Source organism: Aythya fuligula, chromosome 9 (assembly GCF_009819795.1).
Source record: "Aythya fuligula isolate bAytFul2 chromosome 9, bAytFul2.pri, whole genome shotgun sequence".
Classification (NCBI taxonomy): domain Eukaryota; kingdom Metazoa; phylum Chordata; class Aves; order Anseriformes; family Anatidae; genus Aythya; species Aythya fuligula.
The window spans coordinates 9490064-9514240 of NC_045567.1; the positions used below are offsets into that span (position 1 = coordinate 9490064).

Below are 24177 nucleotides of genomic sequence, written 5' to 3' on the forward strand. Positions count from 1 at the left end.
AAGAAGTTCGCTTTGGATTCAACCACAAGAACTTTGCAGCAACTGCCTCTCTTTTAAGTGAGGAGTTCCCAATTTTGACCAGAACTAAAGCATGAACCAGCACAGTTTACGGCATGTGAAGCCATAAATGAAGCCATAAATGTGAAATGCCCTCTTCTAGACACCCTGTTAGAAGACAGCATAGCAAAATCAGACATTTCAATATGTTTTAGCAGAGGGTGCCACGGACAGAATGTGAATTAAACCATAATTTCCTGAAAATTCCCTACTTATTTGTGACACTTTTACAGTGTCTCTTTATTGAAATGCACTGTTTCTCATCTTAATACTGATTTTAATACTTGTATCAAGCTAACAAACTGCTCATTTTCCTTATCCTCATCTTTTCTGAGAAAATCTTAAAGCATTTGCCCTCCAGAAATAAAAATAACACTGCTTTACCTATAAAAAAGGACGTTTTTATCTATTAGCCAATACAAGGAGAAATAAAATGAGCTTTCTTCAGTTGCTTCTGCTGCCTGCCATATGTTGGAGAACTCAGTTTGGGCTGCTGTGGGAGCTTGCACAAAGATGTGGAGAAACATTTTGCTTCCTCTTGTTTTTCCTTGCTTGTACATTTTTTTTTTTGGGGGGGAGGGGGCTCCTAGACCTCAAAGCTAGTCATCAGAAAGAGAATCCCAACCTCCCGCAGCACCAAAGTCCATCTATACCATGGGCTGCTACACAGCATTGACATCAAAAACTCAGATACTACACAAAGCCTGTTCACAGCAGCTGAAAGCTTCGTACCAGGTAATTTATCCTGCTTTTCATAGCATAAATTAAGCTGACATCTCTCTGCTACGGGAGCTAGACAGCTCCAATATCCAAGCTCAGAGCGCTGCTCGCTCTGTTTGCGAGTCTGTTGAAATACATACTGCAAATCTGTCTTAAAAAGTTCAAGGTAACGATGAATGGGTATAAAACTGAAAAGCTACAGAAAAATTGCTCCTCAAGTAAACAGAAGTTAGACCCCTAGTCTAAACAAAGCCTCCTCCTGATGCCACCCAAGGGCATTGCTGAAATCCTGCCTGATAAACAAACTGAAAGCTCACCACACCACCAGGGGCCTGCTGGGAATTACAGCCAGCTGATGAATGAAACGAGGACGCCGTGTTCATCCCTTCTCCTGCTTTCCGAGCTTTGTAACGTGACGCTTCCAACGAAAGGGCAAGTGTAAAGGAGGAAGAGCACTTCATTGCCGGTGCCCATAGGACGTGCGGTGCTCCTCTGCTTCACGCCTTCAGCTCCCAGGACCACTTTTGATGTCACTTTGCCTTCACCCACAGCAGGTCAGGACTGAGCCGGTGTTATTACCACTCAGTCGAGTCCCCAGTGCTGCTCAGAAGGTGGGACCTGGGGCTCCTGCTGTCACCTCACCTCATGCATCGTCCTCCTCTGTTTTATTTTGGCTCGTTCCTAAGTCCCATCCGATCAAAACCACTTTATCTTAGTCGACCAACCGTTTCTTTGGCTACGCCAATGCAAGCCTGAGACCAGGAGAGGGGCTCCAAGCGGTGTTCTGTGCAGCCCGATGCTGGTACAGGTCCGACAGGTCTCAAAATGGCTGATCGAGCAGTCTGTGCAGCCTGCTGCTCTGCCAGCCCAGACAGCAGCAGTTCCACTACAAGCTATACCTTATCACGCTACTGCTTTTTCTGTCCCCTGAATAACAATCATCGAGAGACTGCTAAACACACTTCTCTGCCTATCTTCTTCTCTTCCTCTAAAACTCCTTCTAGCTAAAAATAAGTAAGTACATTAATACACAGTACTCAACTTTCCAGACACTCAGCTTTCCGCTCCCCCTGCCCCGTATCCTCGCAAGGGGCAGAGTTTTCAGTTGCACACACACAAGCTGGGATTTGTCTCCAGGCCCTGCACACTGAAGTCCGAGTAGCCACAAACCCAAGCAGCCCTGTGTGCCCCGCAGTGTTACTACAGCAGGGTATTTCAGCAGAACACAGCCAGGCGACCTGCAGGCTCAGAAGCAAGTCCACTGAGGTTTGCTGGTCCTGTGAGCACTTTCATTTTACAGCTTCTCTTGGGAGAGCCCGAGGTACAAGAACCAGAAGAAGCAAAAGACATCATCAACGTGCTCGCAACCGACTGACAAACAAGTAAATTCGGAGGAGCTCCACAGCTACAGCAGGCTTCACACCCAAGCTGCCTTAACAGCAAGCTTCTGTTGTGATTTAACTGTACTTACAGGCACGATCTCGTGCTAACTGCAGCAAAAGATGTGGTTAGATGAGATTTACAGCCTTCGGGCACGGTAAAAGTCTTCCTGCATCTCTTACTGTCACTCTGATGGACCTGTCCAACAGCTCCTACAGCTTACTGCAGCCTGCTCTCCGTCATTCAACAGACAAATTAAAACTCAGGTCTGCTTCACTGAGGAAGCAACATCCTCAAAGCCTCCTCAGCAGAACAATGAGTAGCCACAGAGATGTCTTTGCTCCCTGCCCTCGGGGCAAGGAAAAGCACACATACAGCAGCATGCAGGAAAGATGACGGTGAAATAAAGGACATGGAAAAGCAACAGAAGCAATCAATCCTCGGTATCACAATACCTGGGCTGACTTACAAAATTTGACACTGTTTAGTTGAAGTCTTCTGCAGATTAACACATGGGAGGCTTAATAGCTGTGGACAATATCTGTTTATAATCCTCGTTCTTAACATGTTTATGTTCACGTAATACAAGTGGCTGGTTTAGGCTTTTTCCAGCCATGCTGACGCAGGAAGTGATGTAAAACAGGGCAAATGATTAAGTAGGAACATGCGGACGTGTTCGGCTTTATTCAAACAAAAGTAAAATTCAGTGCACCTTTTACCTTCTCATCTTTAACACCCTGCCGTCAGCTGGAAGTCCCACAGCAGCACCGAGGAAGGCATTGCCCTTGTTCTTATCACAGACACCACCGCAGAAGTACCAAAGTCAGACCCTGGCATCCTTCCTCCCTGCATGCACAAGACCCCTGCCCCAGGTGGTAGCAAGAAATCACAAAGCTCATCCACTCTCCTGCAGGACAAATTTCTGCTGTTCAGCACCCCCACCGTGCAGGAGATGACCACAAAAGGCTTCTCTTTCCACAGCCGATGAACAGACCAGCTCAGGCCACCTGCAGCAGGTCTGAGATCTAGCATCCAGCATCACCCCGCTCAGAGAGCAGCACCGTTCGCTGTTGTGGCCAAAGGTACCGTCCCACCTACCCGGTGTCCGAAAAGAAGGAGGGAATGGCAGGGTCAGCGCGCTTGGCAGATAGAGGAAGCAGCTCGGCCACGCATGATGAAGCGAGCCAACGGGCCTCGGGTCTGACTGCGCTTGGCTGCAGGGGGGAACTGGGACCAGTGTAGCAAAACGACAGCGAGCAGAACAGCAACGTGTGTGTGTGTTCAGAAGTAAGGCAAACTACCACGCAGAAAAAGATCCCTGTGAATAACGCTTCAGGCTCCGCACCACGCACAGACGTTTGCTCTCCTTTGCAGCAGAAAATAGATAAGCATCGTCAGCACCGGGCAAGCCTCCTGCATCCCCACAGCAGCAACTGTGCCTGCCCATGCCCCAGGGACAACAGCAATGCGATGGCAGAATAATGACCCCGGCATTTCCAAGCAGAAGCACATCACGCGACAATCCAAGGGTTACACAGGACTTTCACCACTACAGAGAAAAATCATGCAGCTATAGTAAAAATAGTACAGAAGAGGGCAACTCCCTGTGGGTGTTTCCTAGCCTAAGACTGAAGGAAATCTTCACGTTTTCTCTTACACTAACAATACAGAGGAACTACAACTACAGCTCCTCCTGGGGAGCAAAATACCGTCACTATCCCTAAAAACGGCCCTACTGCTCCACAACCAGCCTAAGGGAAAAACGCTCTGAGGGAATCAGTGCAGACAGGACCGCTGCCAGACCAGGGAGGTGAAGTGAGGTAGAGAGAGCTGGGAACAAAGGCTAACCAGCCACGAGACCAGTGCCTGACCAGACGGGAGGCTACGCAGCACCGCTACAGAAGGGAACAATAGCAGAGGAGCAGATGGGGAGGACTGGGACGAGACCAGGACAGCAAGGGGCAGATGCTGCGGGAGGCACGCAGGGGATGCCGGCAGCAGCCGCACGGCTTGGAGCAGGGCTGGGAATGGGGTGGACGCGATGGGCTGCCAGCTGCCCACAGGGCGAGGGGCTTGGGAAAGGGCCAGCGGAGGAGGGCACGGCGTGACAGGGAGATGAGCCGGGGCACAGGCCCTCGAGGAAGGCACGAAGGCGGGGATGCAGGGGGAGAAGGGAGCTGCGGCCTCAGGGGGTGGGCAGGGACCGTCCTTGGGGGTCGAGCCTGAGGGGGCAGCTCGGAGGGGGCCGCTCTCGGCCCTGTGTGCAGCGAGAGCTCAGGGCGGGGAGCCGCGAGGGGACGGGGGCGAGGTGCGGCCCCCGTTGGGACGGGACGGGACGGGACGGGACGGGGCAGGCAGCTCCGCTCCCCTCCCTTCTCCTCCCCTCCCCTCCTGAGCTCTGGGCCGGGGCGGGGGTCGCCGGCGGCCCCTGAAGGGCACTTGGGGGGCAGCCGCGGCGGCACCTGCGGGGGGTTTGCGGCGGGGGCGCCTCGGGGCCGGAGCTTCGGGCTGAGGGGGCCCGAGCCGGTCCCGGAGGGCGGGGAGGGGGTGGGCGGCGGGCGAGTCCCCGAGGGGCGGTTGGGGCTGGGGGGGGGGGGTCCCCGGCCGGTGCCCTCGGGGGCGAGCCGGGCCCGGCCGGTCCCGGGGGCGGCGCAGGCCGGGCGGGGGAGGCGGAGGCGGCGCGGAGCCCGAGGCCCTGCGGCTCCCCCCCCGGCCGCCCCTCACGCACCTTCTGGCGGATCTGCCCGGACGTGGAGACCTTGCGGATGAGCTTCTGCGGCGAGCCCGGCTCCTGCTCGGGCTCGCTGTCCGACGACTCGTCCGCCGCGGCGCCGGCGGCGGCCGGCCCGGCCCGTGGCTGCGCGGTGCCCGCCGCCGCCATGCTGCGCCGCGCCCGGCGCCCCCTCCCGCCCCGCGCCGCGCGCTGCAGCCGCCTCACGGCCCCGAGCGGCGCGGGGCGGCCCGGCCCCAGCGGCACGGAACGGCCCCGCACGGCCCCCTGGCGGCCGGCCCGGCCCGCGCCCTCCCGCTGCCAGAGGGCGGCCGCTGCCGGGCGCCACACGAACGGTCGCGGCCCCGCTGCGTGGAGCCTGAGGCAGGGGAGAGCTCCCGCAAGCGGCCCCGCACGGGCTGAGGCGACAGCCGGGAGGCGAAGGGGCTGCCTGCAGGCACAAGGAGCGAGTGAAGCGGGGTGGCTCCACCCTTTCCCCAGCGCAGGGTGACTTTGTGACTGAAGTCATCACCACAGATGCGTGTGAGAGGAAAAGCGGGCAGCAACAGATGTCCCACACGCTTGATAGCCACAAAGGAGAAGAAAAAGGGCTCTAAGGTTGCCAGGGACACTGAAGGAAAAGCCTTTGTGGGAGAAGCTGCACTGCAGAGGAGGATGGGGAAGATGGTCACAAAGTGGCCCCACTCCTCTTTTTAATTTCTTTAAAGGAGTTCCTGAGCACCAGCTCTCCAAGACCACCCTCTCCACTACCAACATTTTACTCAGCCTTACCATAGCAGTATGTCCCCGAGTCACCAAAAATTAATAGTAATACCAGAGCAATCATTAGAAAGATCCTTCCAGAAATCCCAGGTGCAGAAGCCTGACCCCCCCCAAAAAAACAAACAAACAAACAAACAAACAAAAAACTAAAATGGAGCCCACAGAAGCTATACTGACTAGGAACACCTGAAAACAGTTGTGGTGATTCATTAGCAGCTCAGTACACAATGCTGAGAAAGGGTGAACCAAACCCAGTGCCTCTTGCAATTTCATCTAAGGTGAAACAGCTGCAACAGAGACAAACACCAACAGGTGGTGTGAAGGCAGAGCACTGATGGAGCCGTGGAGTCAGCTGTGGTCTTCAGCTCTCTGCTTTCAGCATCTTAACACAACCCCAGTTTACAGATCATGATAAAGCAAACCAGAAGGCTTTGTTTTTAACCAAATCTGTGTTAGAGGCCACATATAAGGTTGTTTGGTTAAAGGCTTTGGGCCATTTCTAAAAGTAGGGCTTGTAACCCTGATGGTATCAGTAAGAGAAAACATACGAACAGGAAAAAAAAAAAACAAAAAAAAAAAAAAAAACAGATCTTTGCTCAAAAAATGAGACCTAAATATAGCATCATTCTGCAGAAATGCCTGAGAGTACCCCATGTGTTTCTCCAAAGCAGACTGCTCTCATAGGTTATAGTTACCAACAGAAACCAAAGCCAGAGAGCAGGCAAGCTAAGCTTATCCAACCTCTGCAGTCTGAAGCAGGACGGAAGTGCAACTTGCTTACAGCAAGCTTTCGTGAGAGTCCACTCCTGCTGGGAGGAAATGGACATCTCTAAAACATGTCTCTCATTTTCTTCTCTACAAAGTGGTCACCACTGATAGCTAGGGTCTAAGTGGGAAGCTCAAAAATCCAGTTTCCAGTGCATAGGGTAAGATACATAAATTTATATTATTTAACATAGGCCCAATATTCAGACTTTCCAGGAGAATTGAAACCAAAGACATTGAAAAACGAGTTAGAACAAAAACAAGAAAAAGAAAACATCAGTCTTTTTACACACAACATGTAATTAGCTGATGCAACTCACTTCAGCAAAGGTCTACATGAGACTTTGGAAAGGATTAGACTTATACACAGACAATGAGAATATCCAGATCAACAAGAGACACCAATGTTTGCAGAGTACAATCTCATTTCTTAGAGCACAAACTGATCTCTGGCAGATAGATGTAGGGAAAGCCTCCTCAGGGCAGGCTGCCCTGTGATTTCCTCCTTAATTTTATTGTACCCTCTTCTGAAGTACTGTTGCATATGGGAAACTAGATTATATATAGCATTAGCCTAGACTACCAGTTCTCTGTTTGGGTTTGTATATAGGGATCTTTGTTAAGAAATTCATGTACAGTGCACATTTCCCTGATCTTTAATAACATAACTATTATATTGAGAAAAAGCTAACATAGTATCTCAGCATTACAGCTGCTGTGAAAGATGACTTGCAAGACATTTAATGCTAGAGCAAATGGATATAAGCAATACATGAGGACAGTGCAAGCACTAAAAATATTAACTAGATGAATTTGATAAAGGAAAAATGCAAAAGCAAACAAAAGGAAATAAAATCAATTTTGCACAGTCCACTGAGGAACTTCAAGTCAAAGGCAGCAAGCCAGCCATTCAAACTAGAACTTAGTTCACTAGCATTTAAAAAGCAGAGACTCTGTGACCCCAGCTAAGTGTAAGCAGGCTGCACAAGCCATCGTTTAAGACCTCATCAGTGGTGAAAATAACCACTATTTTGTTAGGTGCCACTGAAGCAGATGTCACGGCAGAGCAGCCTTCCCGCCCTCCTCTGGTAACTAGCGTAAGCATGAAATGTTGAGTTTGCTACACTTTTACGGAGCTAAAGCTTTTAGTAAGCAACAGAGATTCATGATTTTACGTCTACTGATCCTTGAAAGACAATGTATGCACTCAGAACATGCAGTTTACCAGGAACCTAGGTCCTAAATTTCTAAACGATGCCAGACTATACAGCTTCTCTAGCAGCTTGCTGTTTTCATCACTCATCAGTTGAGGAAACGTTCTTGTTTTCTTCATCATCAGGCATATCTTTTAGCTGTTGACGAGCAAACTCCTCAAATACCATCTCTGCATCACTGAAATGGAAGAAACACAGGTCTTTCAAAATGATGTCAGCCATTTTTTTTTATACCAGTACACTGAAGGCAACGTGCTGGAGAAAGACGAAAAGCCTGGAACAGTCTCTGGTGATGTTTCTTTTGTCTCCAAAGGGATTTGGATCATATTCCCACACATACTAACTTTGTTGCTGCTATTCTAAAAGCTAGTAGGAAAAGCAGTTGAATGGAACAAAGCAGGACACAAACTGAGGAGGTTTTCATGAAACTCCTGCACCGAACCATGCTCATTCCAGCTAGCTGAATAGTCCGCAGCTTGAAAGGGTCTTTGTCTTGAATTAAAATGTGAAACCTTTCATCCTTATTTCTTCTGTGCTTAAAATATAGGCACATGGTTGAACCTATTGAGTTCCTAAAACTACAGAGCGTCAGCTGACCGCAGACATCTCTTTCTGTCCAGCTGTCAGGCAAAACATGGTCTCAAGCGACTTTCACATGGTCGGTCATTGCTGTTCAACTGATAGCAATGACTTGTCAAGCCACATTAATTTTTTAAGCTCATGCTCTGTGAACCCTATGGATTTGTGAGCAATTTTGAGGAGCTTTCAAAGAGGCAATGCACAGCTGCAGCTAGAATGTGAATACCATTAAAAGAAACTTACCCATCCTTCCCTGCAGTCATCAGCATGCAGTAAAGGAGGAAAAAAGATACAGCGAATAGTTAGAACAACGGATGCTAAAAACAGCAAAATATTTGTAAACAAGACAAAACCGTGACAAGCAGCAGGATTTGCAGCAATACAAGGACTCTGGAAAGCGTCAACATGTATGTGCACACACCCGTCAAAGCAGAACTTGATCTCCCAAATGGAAGAGCACCCCAGCAATGCTGCTAAGACATCAGAAGGGCTGAGAAATGAACAAATTTTTCCAATTTATGCTTGCTAGCAGTCACAGCTGAGAGAAACATCTGTGCACACGCTTCTCAGATGACAGCACTTGCGTGACTTTAGTCTTAATTGGTCTGTCACTGTGCTTTAAGCATCCAGCTGATGAGAAGACGTTCTCATTCAATAAGCATGAAGGTACTGAAATCAAACAGAGGCTGCAATACAGAAAAGATTAGGTGGCCTCTCATCAGGCAGATTATGCACATGAGGAGCAATACTCCTGATTTCAGCCTTGCCTAAACATACTCCCGAGACCTCTGGGACTTTAACGTGTTCCTTCGATGGGATCTTTGCTAACCACACTGTAACAAAACAGCATTCAGGCTTGCTAGTAGGATTCCTTGGAAGGTGTTTCAGCATAGCCTGAAGTAAGCAGAACAGACTACACTGCAGTGAAGAAACAGGAACATGGATTGTTTCGCTCTTACAGTTACTTAAGCTTTAGCAAGAAACAGTTGCTTCACTGGCTTATTTCTCATGAGTTTAAGTGAGGAAGCAAAGTGCACCAAAGCCATTGTTCCCCAGAAGTCACCAGGGATTTGGGATGCCTCGGTGATTGGGTGACCTGGAGAATTCCCACCCACAACACACAGAAATCAAAGGCAACAAGTGGTGATTAGCATTGCTGGAAAAGTCAGCATTACAAGCATGCCAAGTAGGGCACTGTAGCCAAAATGCCTCAAAGGACAGATCACGTAAAAGCGTTCATGATGGTATTTATCCGGACTCGGAAAGGATAGCTTCCTCTGCTCACAGAGGCCAAGATGAAGTCTGGAAAGTCTCAGTGCACCCATACTTGATTCAAATTGATTTACAATGAAACGTTTAGAAGTTTTAAAGTTTCCAACACATAAAGCAGTGTTGTCATTTTATTTTCCTGCAACTAAGAGTCCTTAAATAGTCCACCCTCTTTCCCCTCTCTGGAGTGTACTCGTCACTATGGGAACAGTGACATTAATGATATGGGCAAAGCTGAGCAAAATCCACCAGCGTGGTTTGAAGTCGATTTTACAGAATGGGCTGAGGGGAGAAACAGGTATTGCTTTGGTAAGGCATGTTCTTTTCTGTCAGATAAATACTTACTGCATCAATACACAGTTAGCGTGGCAGTATAGGAATACTTCTCATATAGCTTATATGTCAGATTACATTCACAGGTACCTGGACACCACTTTTCCTTTCAGGCTGCTATACTACACCCCATAGGCTTGTTAAATGTCTGTATTACCACTCTAGGAGGAATTATGTCCACTCCACAGGGTTATCGTGCTGTCCCATGGCTTATTTAGCATTAAAACATTGAAGAAGTCTCAGGAACCTGAAAATAGGTTGTCTTTTTTTTTTTTTTTCTCCTTATTTTTAACTGGCATCCCAGCAATCATTTTGAGGGCTGGGATGGGAGGGGACTGCGTTCAAGGACAGATGAGGTTCCCGAACGTCATCATACCCTCTGCAGAGGGTTTTCTATAAGCTTTTATTATGCAGCCACAGGAATGACTCCATGTAATTAAAGCTGTGACATATGGTAATTTTCATTATAAGCTTGCTTTTAACCTCTTTTAGCTTCGTGGTGAAAAGAAAAAAGGAAAAAAAAAGAGTAGGTTATCTTACATTTCAAGACATTCAAGCCCTTTGAAAAGTCACTAATTTCTGAAAGTTACAATATCAGTCCAGGGTGGGAACAACGTTAATGTTAAAGGGACACGGTATTTATGGGCTTCTTGGAAGGAACCCTTTCATGCAAGTTTAACAAAGAAGCAGATAAATGACTATTTGTTGAATAACAGCCAAAACAAAGGTCAGTGTACAAGACATAGGCCCACAAAATGTGAAACCTCAAGACAAGGGCAAGAAAACCCCAGACCAAAGAACTCACGCTAAGAGCACAGCCTCAAAAAAAATCCCAGCAGGAGCTGGGCTGACTGCTGACAGGGAAAGATCTTGAAAGCATGAAGATACATGGCCCAGTTTGACTCTATCTTTAAAAGAAACAGATCTATATCCATTCTTGTCAACAGGCAGAAAAGACAGGCTGCCAATGTGACAGGAGCTGCTCTGCCTAAAAATAACCCTCTGTGAAACACATGGGTCCAAAAACAGTCACAAAAATAGCACACATGTAGCATGCAAATGCTGGCCTGCAAGAAGTCCAAGACAAGGAAGCTATAAATAAACATGGGAAAGGAAAGGTAGCAAGAAGGAAGAGCAAGCGATCAGCAAGAGCCATGCACTGACAGACCTGCTTTTTACTGAGGGATGACTGCTTCAGAGCAGACAGACATATAAAAAGGGTAAAGAATATACTGTGAAATAAAGCACAGTGCAGCTGATCACACTTGCCCCCATTTGGCCCCCAAAAATAAAGCTGTGTTCTTGTGAAGCTTATTTTTTCTGATGTTCTGAGGTTCTCTAAATTCAAGTTAGCCCTGCACAATTAAATACACCGATGCTACACGTTTTATTTATTTTTGCCATAAATCACTTCGGCTAGGAAAGAGAAAAGGATATTACCCCTCTGCAACGAATAAGCCATAAAGTCACAGTATGTGACATTTCTAATTTCACTGTAGCCGTGATTTTTCCTTTCTCCCAGCTGCAACCTAAGTGACAGTCAAGTAAGAAGGGAGGTGCAATGGACAAATTGGTTACTGACTCATCAGTAAAAACAAAAAGGAATGGAAAAAGAAGATAAGGAGTGATCTCAAAATTCCCTGTGCAGGCACCCTTGCCTACACCCATTGCAGAGGCTGCTGAACAAGCCATCAAAACAAAATTATATCTTGTGGGGCCTTTAAGAGCCTAAACATTGTTTGCTGAAGTTCCATCTCTGCAATTAAGTCTTGTTTTGCTCGATTCCAAATTGGATGTCATTTCACTAATGAAGCACATCTGATTTTTCAGAGCTTATGACCTAAGGTGGTAGAATAAAAACTGCATCTCCAAAACATGAACTCACAATTAGAAACGGTGATTAGGCACAGGACACAGAAAGCCAGTAAGACTTTTAGTTTACCATCTTCGCTCGGGAGGCTCTTTTATTCCCTGTAATGAGCTGAGACACCACACTCCAGCACAGTTTTCAAATCAGTTACGCAGGCTTCAGAGAAATTTTCTTTTGTGTTAGTTTTCTTGTTTGAAGAGAGAGCATTTATTTCTCCAGTTAACTGTTTGTAGGGCTTTCCCATGGGATAGCTCCTGGAACTAACTGCATTTCTTTTTCGAGTTACCCGAAACCTGCAATTTCCATCTGAAGAAAATGCACAAACCACAGCTGTCTTCTGACAGAAAGCTCCTAGAAGGACTTTGATGTAGTAAACAATACATGTATGTGGGCTGCACCTTTGGTAAGAGGATGTGTTGGGGGAAGTGATCTGAGAAATATTAAAGTTTTCCATTTCCCTTATAAGTCTTCTGCCCACATCCTTTTGAGTGTACTACATAAAAGAGTATACCAGCCATCCTTCGAAGTGTTCTTCGAAGGGAGAACTGACTTCCATCCTTCCTCAAGCTACAAATGCTTCTGCTAAAATGATCTGCCTGAAGCACAGGAAACAGAAATGGGGTTGTTGCATTAACACCGAAACATGGTGTCACGTCCAAAAAAATCCACACCGTTCTAAAAATACACACAGAATTCTTTACAGCTCCCTAAATAGTAATAAATTGAGCCTCTAAATAGTCCTTGTTTAACGTTTTCAAGCTTTTCTCTGCATCCATGAAAGCTCCAGACTTTTGCAGCCCTGAGCTGCCTCCCCCAGCACCTCTACCACGCGAGGCTCCCTGTGGACACTAGATGGCCCTCACCAGCCACCTTTCCTGGGGCCACCAGCACCAAAAAGGTCCCTGGCCTTCACCAAGCTTGTAGGCAGGGGAATTCCTGCAGCAAAGTGTGATGGAAATACTTCAGTACGTGCAAGTTATCAGAACAGCCACGAAGACCCTTTCCAAAGCCGCTCTCCTACCACGAGTCCCCACTTAAGCGAGCAGCAATCTCAGTGATTTGCTGGCAGAGATTTGCCAGCCTACAACATGGAACAGAAGCCCACGGCACAGGCACAGCTGTGCCAACAGCAGCATTTGCCCCACGGCAGCTTCCCCCAGCGTGGTCCAACTTTAAGAGCCCTAGAGACCAGCCCTGAGGACCTGATTTCTGGAAGCAGATGCAGTCTGCATGCAGCTGCATAGCGAGAGTCATGGGGCAAGCACCACTTTGCTGGGGAGCTTATTCCTGTGTTTGACCACCCTTGTATTACAGAATTTTTTCCTAATGTCCAATCTGAATCTCCTCTGGTGCAGCTCCATGCCATTCCCTCACGTTCTTTCATCAGTTATCGATGAGAAGAAACCGGCACCTCCCTCTCTGCTTCCCCTCCTCACAGAGCTGCAGAGAGCAATGAGGTTGCCTTCTTTTCTCCAGACTAGACAACTCAAGTGTCCAGCCTCACCTCACAGGACCTGTCTTCCAGCCCTTTTGCCAGCTTTGTTGCCCCTCCTCTGGATGCTTAAAATCCTTTTTATGTTGTGGAGCCAGAACTGTACACAATATTCAAGGTGAGGCTGCACCACCACCAAATACAGTGGGAGAATCACCTTTTTTTGCCCAGCTGGCTTTGCTGTGTTTAATGCAACCCATTTAACACAATGGGGACTAAATCACCCCTTTCTAATGCTTCCAGTACAGAACATAGAACCTATCCCGGGTAACTCCTTTCATAGGCTCCTCCATCTTCTAGTAGTTGTGTTCTTAAATACAGAGGCTTTAGGTAAGTTTTAGACAAATGGGGAAAAAAAAAAAATGCAGTGCAGAAGCAGTCCTGGTTTTATGTTTGAAGCCTACACAACTCCATCCAAACACAGATGGCAGGACAAGGTGACTCATACAGAACAATCCCAACAGCAAAAGCTAGCATAATATTTGTGCTCAATAGCTGCCCCGGATGCTGCACAGGAACTTCTGATTTAGTGTAAGCACCTTGCAGTTTCCATAGGTTCACCATTACAGAACAGAGCCAGTCAGGAACTGAGGAAGCAGGAAGACAAATGCTCAAGACAACCTAAAGACTTGGCATCCACTCCTAAGATTTAATATTCCCTGGGAAAGGTAGCTCCTTACATTGTACCATGATATATTTATTTATTTATTTTTTAAACAAGCAACCAAGACAGAGAGTTGGTTGTTAACCTTCAGGCAGGATCCCTGCCAGCTTTAAAGTTGTCACACTTGTGTTTATTGACCTGATTCTGAAGAGACATTCCTCTCAAATACCTATACACAGAAACTGAACTTAAAGGCCACACCTCAGACACTGTGGCCAATGCCATGTAAACATAATAGAGACACTGTAAAATCCCCAATGGTTTTATCACCTTATAACTTTGCTTAGAAATATTTTGCTTTTTGTAGTGTTGTGTGTCTTGGGCATTTTCTGCGACATTCTCATTTGCTATATTAGAATCTGGATAGGAACTTGGATAGGAACTGCTGACAGCTATAGCCAGGGCATTTTGCACAGTAGTCATGAGATTTAACTGTGCTGTGCTTCCTTGAGTCCCTGTGCTTTCAGTTGTGATTCCACAGATGAAAGACAAAGGGAACATGACCCACTTCTATCTTATTCCATCTCAGCATCCCTTCTCCCTCTTACACTGTGCCTTGAGGTTTTCTCTCCCACACACATGCAGCAGCCCCAGTGCCGGCTTCCAGACACTGAAGGCTAAATGTCTGCAAGCCTAGCAATGGTAAGAACTTACCTGAGACAATAAAACAGGCAAAAATGAGACACAACTGACCTGCTGGGTTCTTTTCCTCAGGTTTAGGGTGCATGAGACGGAATGGCAGCTCTGTGCCCACCTCACTTTGGGGAGAAGAGAGAATGCGTCAGATCCACAGCCCCAGTCATGCCTGGTTCAGTCTCCCTCCCAGCTCAGGCCAGCCCAAACCTTCAACTCCAAATTTACTCATTCTTTCATCTTTTTTCTAATCCTAACTCCCCCTTCAAAAAGAGTTAAGCTCAGATTTCTGCACAAAAAAAAGAAACACAAAACACATGCATATCCACCCTAACAAGCTGGGTTTATTACATGCTGAACATTGCGTGCATGTAAATTTGATGCATTTTTGCAACTGCATCGTTTTCACAGCTGAACTTGCATATTTCTTATTTCTATCAGCTTAGGGAATAGTTAGGGAGGTGGGAAGGAGAGTAAGAGGGTAAGAAGACGAATTAAGTGCTATGGCTACATGGTCTGAAAAGAGGATGCTTACCTGGAGGTGAAGTCTCCCAGCATACTATGGAAGAAGACAAGAAATATATAAGCATATTTAATGAATGCCTTCCTATTTTGGTACTCTAGAAACAGTGTTTTACTGGTGGACTATTGAGATCACCTCCCTCGTATATTCTTACTTGCCTCAAAGCTTAACCTCCAAATACACTTGTTTTTAAAAAAAAGTGACTTTCATTTTTCATATCCTTCCCACGGTGAAAGAGTAAGTTCCTGAACCCCTGACCAAGTGTTAGGAAGGCTCCTTTGCTCCTACCTTCTGCTCTGGGAGAACAAAAGCACCAACAAAGGTTCACACAGTTTCACTTAAGCCTTCACAAACTAAAAATTATAGCAATGAAATAAAATTGTATTGCAAGCCACAGGTTCCTAATTCAACCTCTGGTCATGTGGCCAAAGTCTTACCATAGCTTTCCTTAAAAAGAAAAAAAAAAAAAGCTTAGCTTTCTATACGTAAGGAAAGTAATCCAACACCTCTGGCTCAAGAAAACTTTTTTTTTTTTAGGCCAGAAATATACAATTTCAAGGAAGTTCATGCTTTAGAGTTAACCTAATATCCCTACAACATACACCCTTTCTCATGGTGGAGTGTCCCACCTTCTCCCCACTAGTCAGTGGGGTACACACACTTCCCTCTCCTAACTCTAAACAGATGTAGCAAGAAGTCTGGTACTCTTACCCTGAAACAGTGAGCTTCACTCGGACCTTGTAGGAAACGAGAATCCCCATCACTGTCTTGTCTATTCCATCCTTAATACTACCAGAGAAAACAAAGAGGTGTTAGGCAGTATGGCTACAGAGCAGCAGTATGTGGCAGGAATAAGAACTAGATGAACATTTCGTTCTCCTAAAAATGATGGAGCAGAAGAGCCTTAGGGACAGCCAATACCTCTCCAGATCTGTGATCACACTTTAGCCTGAACGGCTATGATGGGTAGGTCGTGCAATCAGATGGACCCATCAGGACAGGTACAAACATCTGATAGTTCAGTTCCCTCCATTCCCCCCTCTTCTTTATACCCTTTACCAGTTGGGACCGCTTAAAACCACTCACATGGTACTAGAAGCCAAGTTGGTGTCCTCATCCTTTAGCTTTCCATCCAAGGCTATTTCCCGGGTCTGCCGGTTATTTGCTAGCAAGGGCAAAACTGTCAGTGTCTTGGTCAGGCTGCTGTTTGGCTGCACCTTCTCCCTGAAAATAAAGAGGTGAGAGGGAAAGCAATACACTCTGATCTGCCTTACAAACCCAACTAGGGTAATTTCAGAGCAGATTACAAAGCCATCCACAAGGAGCCGTATTTATCTGTCCAGATTTAGATGTCTACATCTGAACTAGTCAGAAAAGTTTCCTTCATAATCAAACAAGCATTTGCAGAAAATCATTAATTTCACATTAAGGCATACATCTAGAAGTAGGTCAAACTACACTGCAGACCTCTACATTTGGACAAAATGAATCCAAGTTTAGAAGACCGGTACAAAAAGGAAAAGATGTCCCCAAGATACAGAGAAAAAACAACAGAAAAATACAGATGTATGGGTGTACCCAACCCTCCTCACAGAGCAAAGTTCAACGCTGCACTGCCAACACACTGCAAGGCATAACAGCAAGGGGTTCTCCACACCATCAACAGTCCCCGAGGTTTTTGTGAGCTAAGGCCAGCAGAAACCGAGTGAAGTGTTGTGAAAAAGACTGACACCAAGCACAAATGCATCCAGCATTTCCAGGCAAACAGCAGCACAGAAAAATGTTGCAGCTCCCTTTAAAGGTTTCAACCAATGGAGAACCCTACATAGGCCCTGCTAAGCATTTCTAGTAGGTAATTACTCTTCAAACAAAACAGCTTTTCTGCAACCTCCCCCAGTCTCTGAAAAAAGGAGCAGGGTACCTGCTGACTATACAAAAAGGAGAGCAGCTGCATCGACTACAGCTGGTGTCAAGACACACACACAAAGGCAAAGAGAGCACTGTAACGGCCAGCAACTGCCAGACTATGGTTAGGAGCACCTCCTGTAACTGAGGAGGGTAATTAAGAGGAAGGAAGGAGTATAGCAAGCATGGATAAGCAGAATATTCACTCACTGTGCTTCCTCAGCAGCTACCACTTTTGTGTAGTAGTCACTGGAGTACAAAACCACATTGGCAACCTGCTCCACTTGGTGAGAAAGAAGAAAAGGGACAATTAGCTGTGCGTACGAATCAGAAACAGCATAGCTGCCCCACTGAATCTCAGGAGTGGAAAACACGAAGACAGCAGAAAAATCCATACATTTAGAGCCTGAAGGGACCACCAGGTCAGGAAGCCTGATCTGGATAGACATTGGCCACTTGTGTGTTGCTGGTCTCTGTCTTGCCTGAAACACATCCAGCCTTGATTTGCAGATGACAAAGTCAGCAGCTCGTGGTTTCCTAGGGGAGCCTGCTCTTTCCATTACGAAGATCTCCCTCTCTAAGTGTGTCTGCTTTCACCTCTGGTCACTGGTATCTCTTGTGTTTCTATAGCCTATGCATTTGCATTCATGAGACGCCAGTATCAAGAAGACAGGATACCAAACTACAGTCAGGACCCTGTGGCAACAAGTGGTTTGTATTCTCCAATCCTAATCTAACACCAGAAAGGACATAGTAGTTTTGACTGAAACACTGATGAGAGAATCCGAAACAACAAAGTCTTTTTAAGACAGGCAGATGTGTGCCAACCTAAAAAATTATTTGGGAGTTACTAGACAGTGCATGTAAGACTGGCACTGAATTGGCTACAAAACCCTCAGCTACTTTGTTCCTTTCCTGCTTTCTTTTCTCTCTCTCATCCTTTGTTTCTCAGATTGTCTTCCCCAGGCCCGAGAGCAACAGGGTTTGTGGGACGAAAACAAGCAGTCCTACAAATAAAGCACAGGCAGTACTGAAACTCATCTGAAACTCAGGCCCTGCCCTCAGCTTCCTCAGGAGGAATTACACCATCACTGGCAGAGCGGCCATTCCTCACATTGCCAAATATTTCTGAAGCCCCGGGCAAAGCTGTACACAACCTAGGCACGTTTACTGTTAGCATCCCACTGACCGGGGAGCTCTTCCCACCAGCCTCCCAAAGAGGTAGATTACCCCACAGTGCCTGCCTTGCTTACCATAAGTGTTCGTCCCTTCCTGCTTAGATTGTACATACAGATGCCTGAAATTAAGCCATGCAAGTAACCATGAGTCAGGAAAAAGGCTGCAGTGTTTCACTTGATGAACAGCAGCAAAGAAACAGCAAAAGAGAGGGTGGATTAAACAAATTCCTGACGCACCCCATGCTGCCTGCTTAAGTAGTTACAAGCACTAAATTCTTGCTCTTTCAGCCCTCCCACCAAAGAATCTTGGATTCCTAAGAGAATCCTAAATAATAGTAAAAACTTACCCGTGACTTTGATCTTCTTCACGGTTTTCTCTGTGCTGTTGGTGACCGTGATAGTGACTGGAATGGGCTCGCCATGGTAGTACACCTAGGAGGAATTCAGTGCTCAGAAACCCAGTCAGGAGGCTTCTCCCAGGCCCTATACCACTCCAGTCCACACAAATTCAATCTCCTTCACAGAGACCAGATAAGGCAAGGTGACCCTTCCCAAGGACTCATGACCCTTCTTTCAATGATTTTGCCTCAAATGGCTGATAATAGTGTCCCAGGCTCCCCCAGCCAGTAGCTACTGACAAAAGCTACATTAAAACCGTCCAGTGGTAAGGCAAGTCAGTCTCAGCTGAGAGAGTCTGGGTAACACACAAAATAGCTGCTTTAGGCAGCAAAACGCATATTGGCATTGAAATACTATGATGTCCATACCCCAGGGGCAAACTCCTCACCTCTTTACTGAGGCAAGCTTTCAAGTGTAACGGCTTGTTGGACATGAAGAATTGCCACGTGGTCTCTGCACAAGGTTGGGGTCCTGGCTGTTCTGGAGCATATTGCACCTTTCGGATCAATAGGCGTGCAGAGTTCCTGAGAAGCAGCAAAGACAACAGGTACGTTGTGCTTGGCAGAGGCAGGAGTTTTGCACTCATGTGCTTATGCTCAGGAAGTCCACTGACAAGTGGAACAAAGCTGAACAAGCAACCATGGTGCATTATTGAACATTCTGACCCTCTTTAAGAGAGAACAGCTGAAGACAGACAGACACATGTATTTTATTACCTCTTATGAATTCTCTCTTCCACATTCTCTGTTGAGAAAGCTTTCACCTCGAAGTCCACCCCACAGCTCTGCCAGAGAGAAAGAAATCAGTGTAACGAGCCAAGAACATCTGCAGATGTTCAAACATCTTCCTGTACACTAGAAACTGGCAGATTCCTGCCAACTGCAAATTCTTCTGGCCTCCAACCATTGTAACAAACCCTTGCTAACTGGTGTGGCAGCACTCACCTATTCCATGCTCCTTCTGATAAATAAGGCTTAGTTCCCAACCTCTGACAAATGACATCCCTACTACTAAAAGGCTTTCTGTGAGAGCACTGTTGTAGAGGTCACAGCATGCTACAGGAGTTAACACTGACCAGCCTACAAGGCTCTTCAGTCCACCCTGAGTTTCTGAATTTGCTTTGTAATGCCAATACCTGACTGGGGTCAAGCTTCTTACTTCCTGGTGTCTAAGGGCTGAGAGTGATCAGGCCAAGCTGATCTTTGCTTTAAGTCGTCTTCAACACTGCCATGGGACATCTGCGAGAGTCCCAGATAACTTCAGAGAAATATATTAAATTTTGCTACAATATCAATCCTTCCAAAACACATAGCTTGTCCCTGTGGCACTGCATGCTACAACTTGCATCCCATCTTGCCTGGTTTTAGTCTAACCCAGATCTTCAGAGAAGCATCCCGGGAAGTACAAAAGGACTATTTTAAATGCTGTCAGAAACCTTGCAGAACATCTCATTATCCAGGACTTTTGTTTTGTTTACACACATGTGTAAAACAGCCCATTTCTGTATTTGTTTTAATTCAGAAGGAGATCTTAACACATGCTATTTATAGGGATCTGTGAGAATTCAGGCACTCAGTCTCCTTTTCTCTCATGTGACTGACATGCTAATAGAAGCCTGCCTGACATTTTTGTGTGTGTCATTTTATGTGTGTCCAACCCACAAATCATGTGGTACCCTTAATGAAATTACAAGCATTGCAGATTTAGCACAGTCTTGCAGCTATTGAACTAGATTTCTTTTCTTATTGTGAGGAATTAAATTCCGACTCTGTGACCCACACTGTAGCTCTTAAAAGTCAGGTTCCTGACATTGGTGGCATAGCACAACAAACCCCAGTATCAACTTATTCAAGTTACTCAAGTTAGCCAAATAAATTCACATGATGTTTTCCATACATCCTCAACCATGATAAGCACAAGTGTCCCATTTGTCTCACCTTATCGACATCACGAGGTGCAGGCTGCAAACAGACTGAACAAGGCAGGTAATCTGGGAACTGTGGGAACAAGGAGAGAAAAATAACCCAAAGCAATATTAAGCAGATTTCCAACTCTGTGATATTCTAATTAACTTGCTGCTTACAAAAGGACAACAGGCCACTTGCAGTAATACAGCAGTCCTTTGAAGTTCCAGCTGAGACAGAAGCTGAGCCTTATGCTAACCCTGTAACAAAGTCTTTGTGGAAGAGAGGGGTTAAACATAAAGAGCCAAGAAAAAGCTGACAAAAAGTTAAAAAAAAAAAATAAAAAAAAATCATACACATGAAGCTCCTGGGCTAAAATTTAAGCTCTAGAGGCACAGCTCAGATTAGAAGCTGTGACACGTGGCTCCCCACCCAGGATCATCAACTTTGCTCCCAGCAGTGCCAGTCATCACTGCTCACATGGGCTTGAAGCTTGAGAAAGCATTCTCTGTTCTGGAAACATGGCTAAAGCCACAAAGACCAGCCAGCCACCAGCCAGTGTTTCTGGACTAGGCAGGGCCAGCAACTTCAGACATCAGCTGGGAAGACTGCAGAGCAGCTCATGGAGATGTGGAGTGCAACACCCCATCAGAGAATCCAGCAGTTTGGAGATCACTGGGTTGTATTTGAGTGGTCAGCAACAGAGGACAGGTAACTATCCACTGAGCAGATTCAAAGACTTATTTATTCTTATTTATTGTTATTTCAGAATATATGGTTTTCAAGCCTGGATCTTCCTAAGGAATGCTAAGGCAGACATGTCAGTGAAAGTGCTGGAAGCACATCCTGTCAGATTCAGAATTTGGCAATAAGCTGTGTACAATGTCTGGTAACAAGCTTTTCATTTGTTTGTTTGATTAAAAAAAAAAAACCTTTTTTTTTTTTTTAAAGAAAGAACTTGATACTTCCTTTGTAAGGAACGTGGCAATGGTATAAAGTATTCCAGCTCCCCAGAATTGGGAAGACATGCATATTTAGAGCTGCAGCTAGCATAAAGCCATTGCAAAACTCCTTGCCTCTTACAAGTACATTTCACACAGTTAGGACAGTTTGGATATTCTTGCAGTTTACCACTTGGTAACAAAAAAAAAAAAACAAAAAAAAAAACACACAACAAAACATTGCCTTTTCCTCAAAATTTGAGCCTCACGTAATATGAACTTAATATTAATCCTTGTCTTCAGTCCCTCACTGAGTGTCAACAGCCCAGTGATAAAAGACAAGGAGGAGAGGGTCAGAGGCTTTTACAGGATACTCACTGTAAAGAAAAAGGGATAGGCGTTTTTCCCCAGCTTCTTTAACAGGGATTCCTGCAAGTGGGTGAGAGAGTCTGGCTTGTCAGCATGTGGGTACAGCTGGACCCTAGAGAAGTACAGGTCCCGTCGGAAGGTGAGGCCAATGATATCAATGTCTTCCTGGCCATACCGGAAAGCACAGGTCAGGGTCACATACACTGGAAAGAAGCAAATGACAGGTAAAGCATGCAGCAGACTAACAACATAGCCAGGGTGGGAAGTAAAATCCTGCACTAGAGTCATGGAAACCCATTTTAACACTGTTATATGTGGTATGAATCCTAACTGGATTGTACAAGAACATACGTTACGTTGAGTAAGAAGCCCATTCATTGGGGAAGCTATATTAGAACCATTTTGCATTGCTATAACAGTACGATCTCCAACACGTATGTTGCATAAACTCTCAAACCTTGTTTCCCCTTGAGCATTGTAGGATCTATCAATACAACACCATCTGAAAGAAAGGAAAAAAAAAAAAAAAAAAAAAGATTACCAGAGGATAATCAGGGTTAAGAGAGCAGAAAGGATAGCATGTACGCTTGTGGACTTACCTACAGGTTCCACAGTCCCCATGTTGTCAACAAAGTCACGCTTTCCCAGGTAGATGGTCAGCTGTAGGGAGAAGTAGCACATGGTTGAAGTTCAAAGTGTTGATTATTTGGACAGGGGGTGGATGGGCAGAATGGAAAACATGGTGTGGCGCTGGAAATCTTCTAGAGAACCATTCCATTTTAAACTTTTACTTTTTTTCCCAACAAACATGCAATCCCCAAAAGACAGTATTGCTATTCACATGTTTCAGGACTTCAGAAGAGAGGGCCTAATGTGTAGAATAACAACAGAAATACTCCTGGGATGGGATAAAGAACTATGGATTTAAAGATTTTTTATGTTATCAGAAACATAGTGCATCAGCTTTGTTTTAAACGTTTACCAGCAGGAGTACAACCCAGGAAGAGTGAGAGGGGAGCTGCCTTCCTATGCAAGACCTACTGTAAACTTGGTTTACATCGTGTTTTCAAACTTAGCACTAAACACAGATCATGGTCCTTCTTAGGAAAAAAAAAAAAAAAAAAAAAAAAAGGCAGGAAAGATTTGTAATGTCTCCAGCCCGACTACAACTGAAATCCATACCTACTTAGACCCATTATTATGGTACTTACAGCTTTGTCACGGCTGCTTTTTTTGAAGATAACTTGTTTTGGAGGGGAACCAGCATTCTTCCCTGTCTTTTGAGACTCAGGGCAGCTCATGGCCAAAGATGGGTATGTGACCGTGGACGAATGAAGCTTTTCTGCCCCAAAGGGTCCTGGGAGAAATTTCAGAGGGGAAAAAAAAAGGATATGTGGATGAGATAAAACTGTAATTACACCTGGTGGGTACAGCATTCTACTCCCATGGTACCGTTCACCAAATGGACTATTTGAATGGGTATTCAAGTACAGCACAGATGGTGGGCTTTTTTTTAAAAACAAACAAACAAACAACAACAAGGAACTGCTAAAATGAAATCTATTTAAAAACAGCTCTTCAGAAACATTACAGAAGACCTAGAACTCATTTTTAAGTCAAATTCAAAAATTCAGTAGACCAACCTAAAATATATGGGAGTAAGAGAGAGATAGCTTAGCCTTTACAGGGATTTGTAGAGACACAGTTTGTGAAAAAGTCTGCAAGAGTAAAGGTAAAGGTAATCTGATCAACACAAAGTACTTCAGTTTTCGGAAGGTACATCAAGATTTGTCATCAGAGGCTCTAAATTGAGATAAGAAGAAAGTTCAATCTCAGTCAATTGAATAAAATCTAGGAAATAATATCAGCGCATGTGAGTTTTGGCTACTTTCTGGGTTTTTCAAATTTTCACCATTGCAAGTAGACAATGGCACAGCAGCATCTGACCTGGGATATTTACTATTGAATGTAGTCTTGAATGAATGCAAAAAAGCCTAGATAAGGAGCAAATAGTCTGCCCACAAATAGAAAACCACCTTTGATTGTCAAAAAGTTGTCTGTGCTAAGTTGGAGGAGTGCATCATGAAAGAGACCAGATATGCACCAAAATACCAAATATTCTTCTATGACAGCAAGTGCAAAGTATTACACTCAAGGAAAATGCAACCAGTCTGACATGTACAGTCAGTTGTTACTACGCAGGAAGAAAGCCTTGGCGTAATCAGAAAAGTTATTAGGAAATTAACCAAGAGCATAACAGAGAATGTTTATGCCATTTTAGAACCCCTGGTATATCAGCATCTTGGAGCCAGCATGCTTAGACCCAGAAAGGTGGTATACATTGGTAAAGAGTCAGACCAAACCCAACATGAGAACTCATCTTTACCACTGTAAATTTCCTAAATCAGAACTGAACGTAAGCCATCACTTTCAGAATATCGTTGAATTTGAATCAGAAAGTACCTTAAGAATATAACAGCCCAGCTACT

At 45.5% G+C, this 24177-nt stretch overlaps 2 protein-coding genes across 2 annotated transcripts in view; both read right to left on the bottom strand.

Moving 5' to 3' along the window:
- Positions 1–4961, bottom strand: part of DGKD (diacylglycerol kinase delta) — a 60423-nt gene extending 55462 nt beyond the window's left edge. The window contains exon 1 of the mRNA XM_032193423.1: positions 4886–4961. The gene's annotated coding sequence lies outside the window, so the exon portion shown is untranslated. The remainder of the gene's footprint in view (positions 1–4885) is intronic.
- Positions 4962–7710: 2749 nt separating this feature from the next.
- On the bottom strand, positions 7711–22989 carry SAG (S-antigen visual arrestin). The gene is made up of 15 exons (XM_032193242.1): positions 22900–22989; positions 22288–22348; positions 22146–22190; positions 21698–21891; positions 20412–20471; positions 19191–19258; positions 18863–18998; positions 18423–18507; positions 17108–17180; positions 16079–16216; positions 15704–15781; positions 15005–15028; positions 14530–14594; positions 8452–8461; positions 7711–7807 (listed from the first exon to the last, which is right to left on the bottom strand). Exons 1-15 carry the CDS (start codon positions 22987–22989, stop codon positions 7711–7713), a joined length of 1224 nt encoding a protein of 407 aa, XP_032049133.1.
- Positions 22990–24177: the final 1188 nt, after the last annotated feature.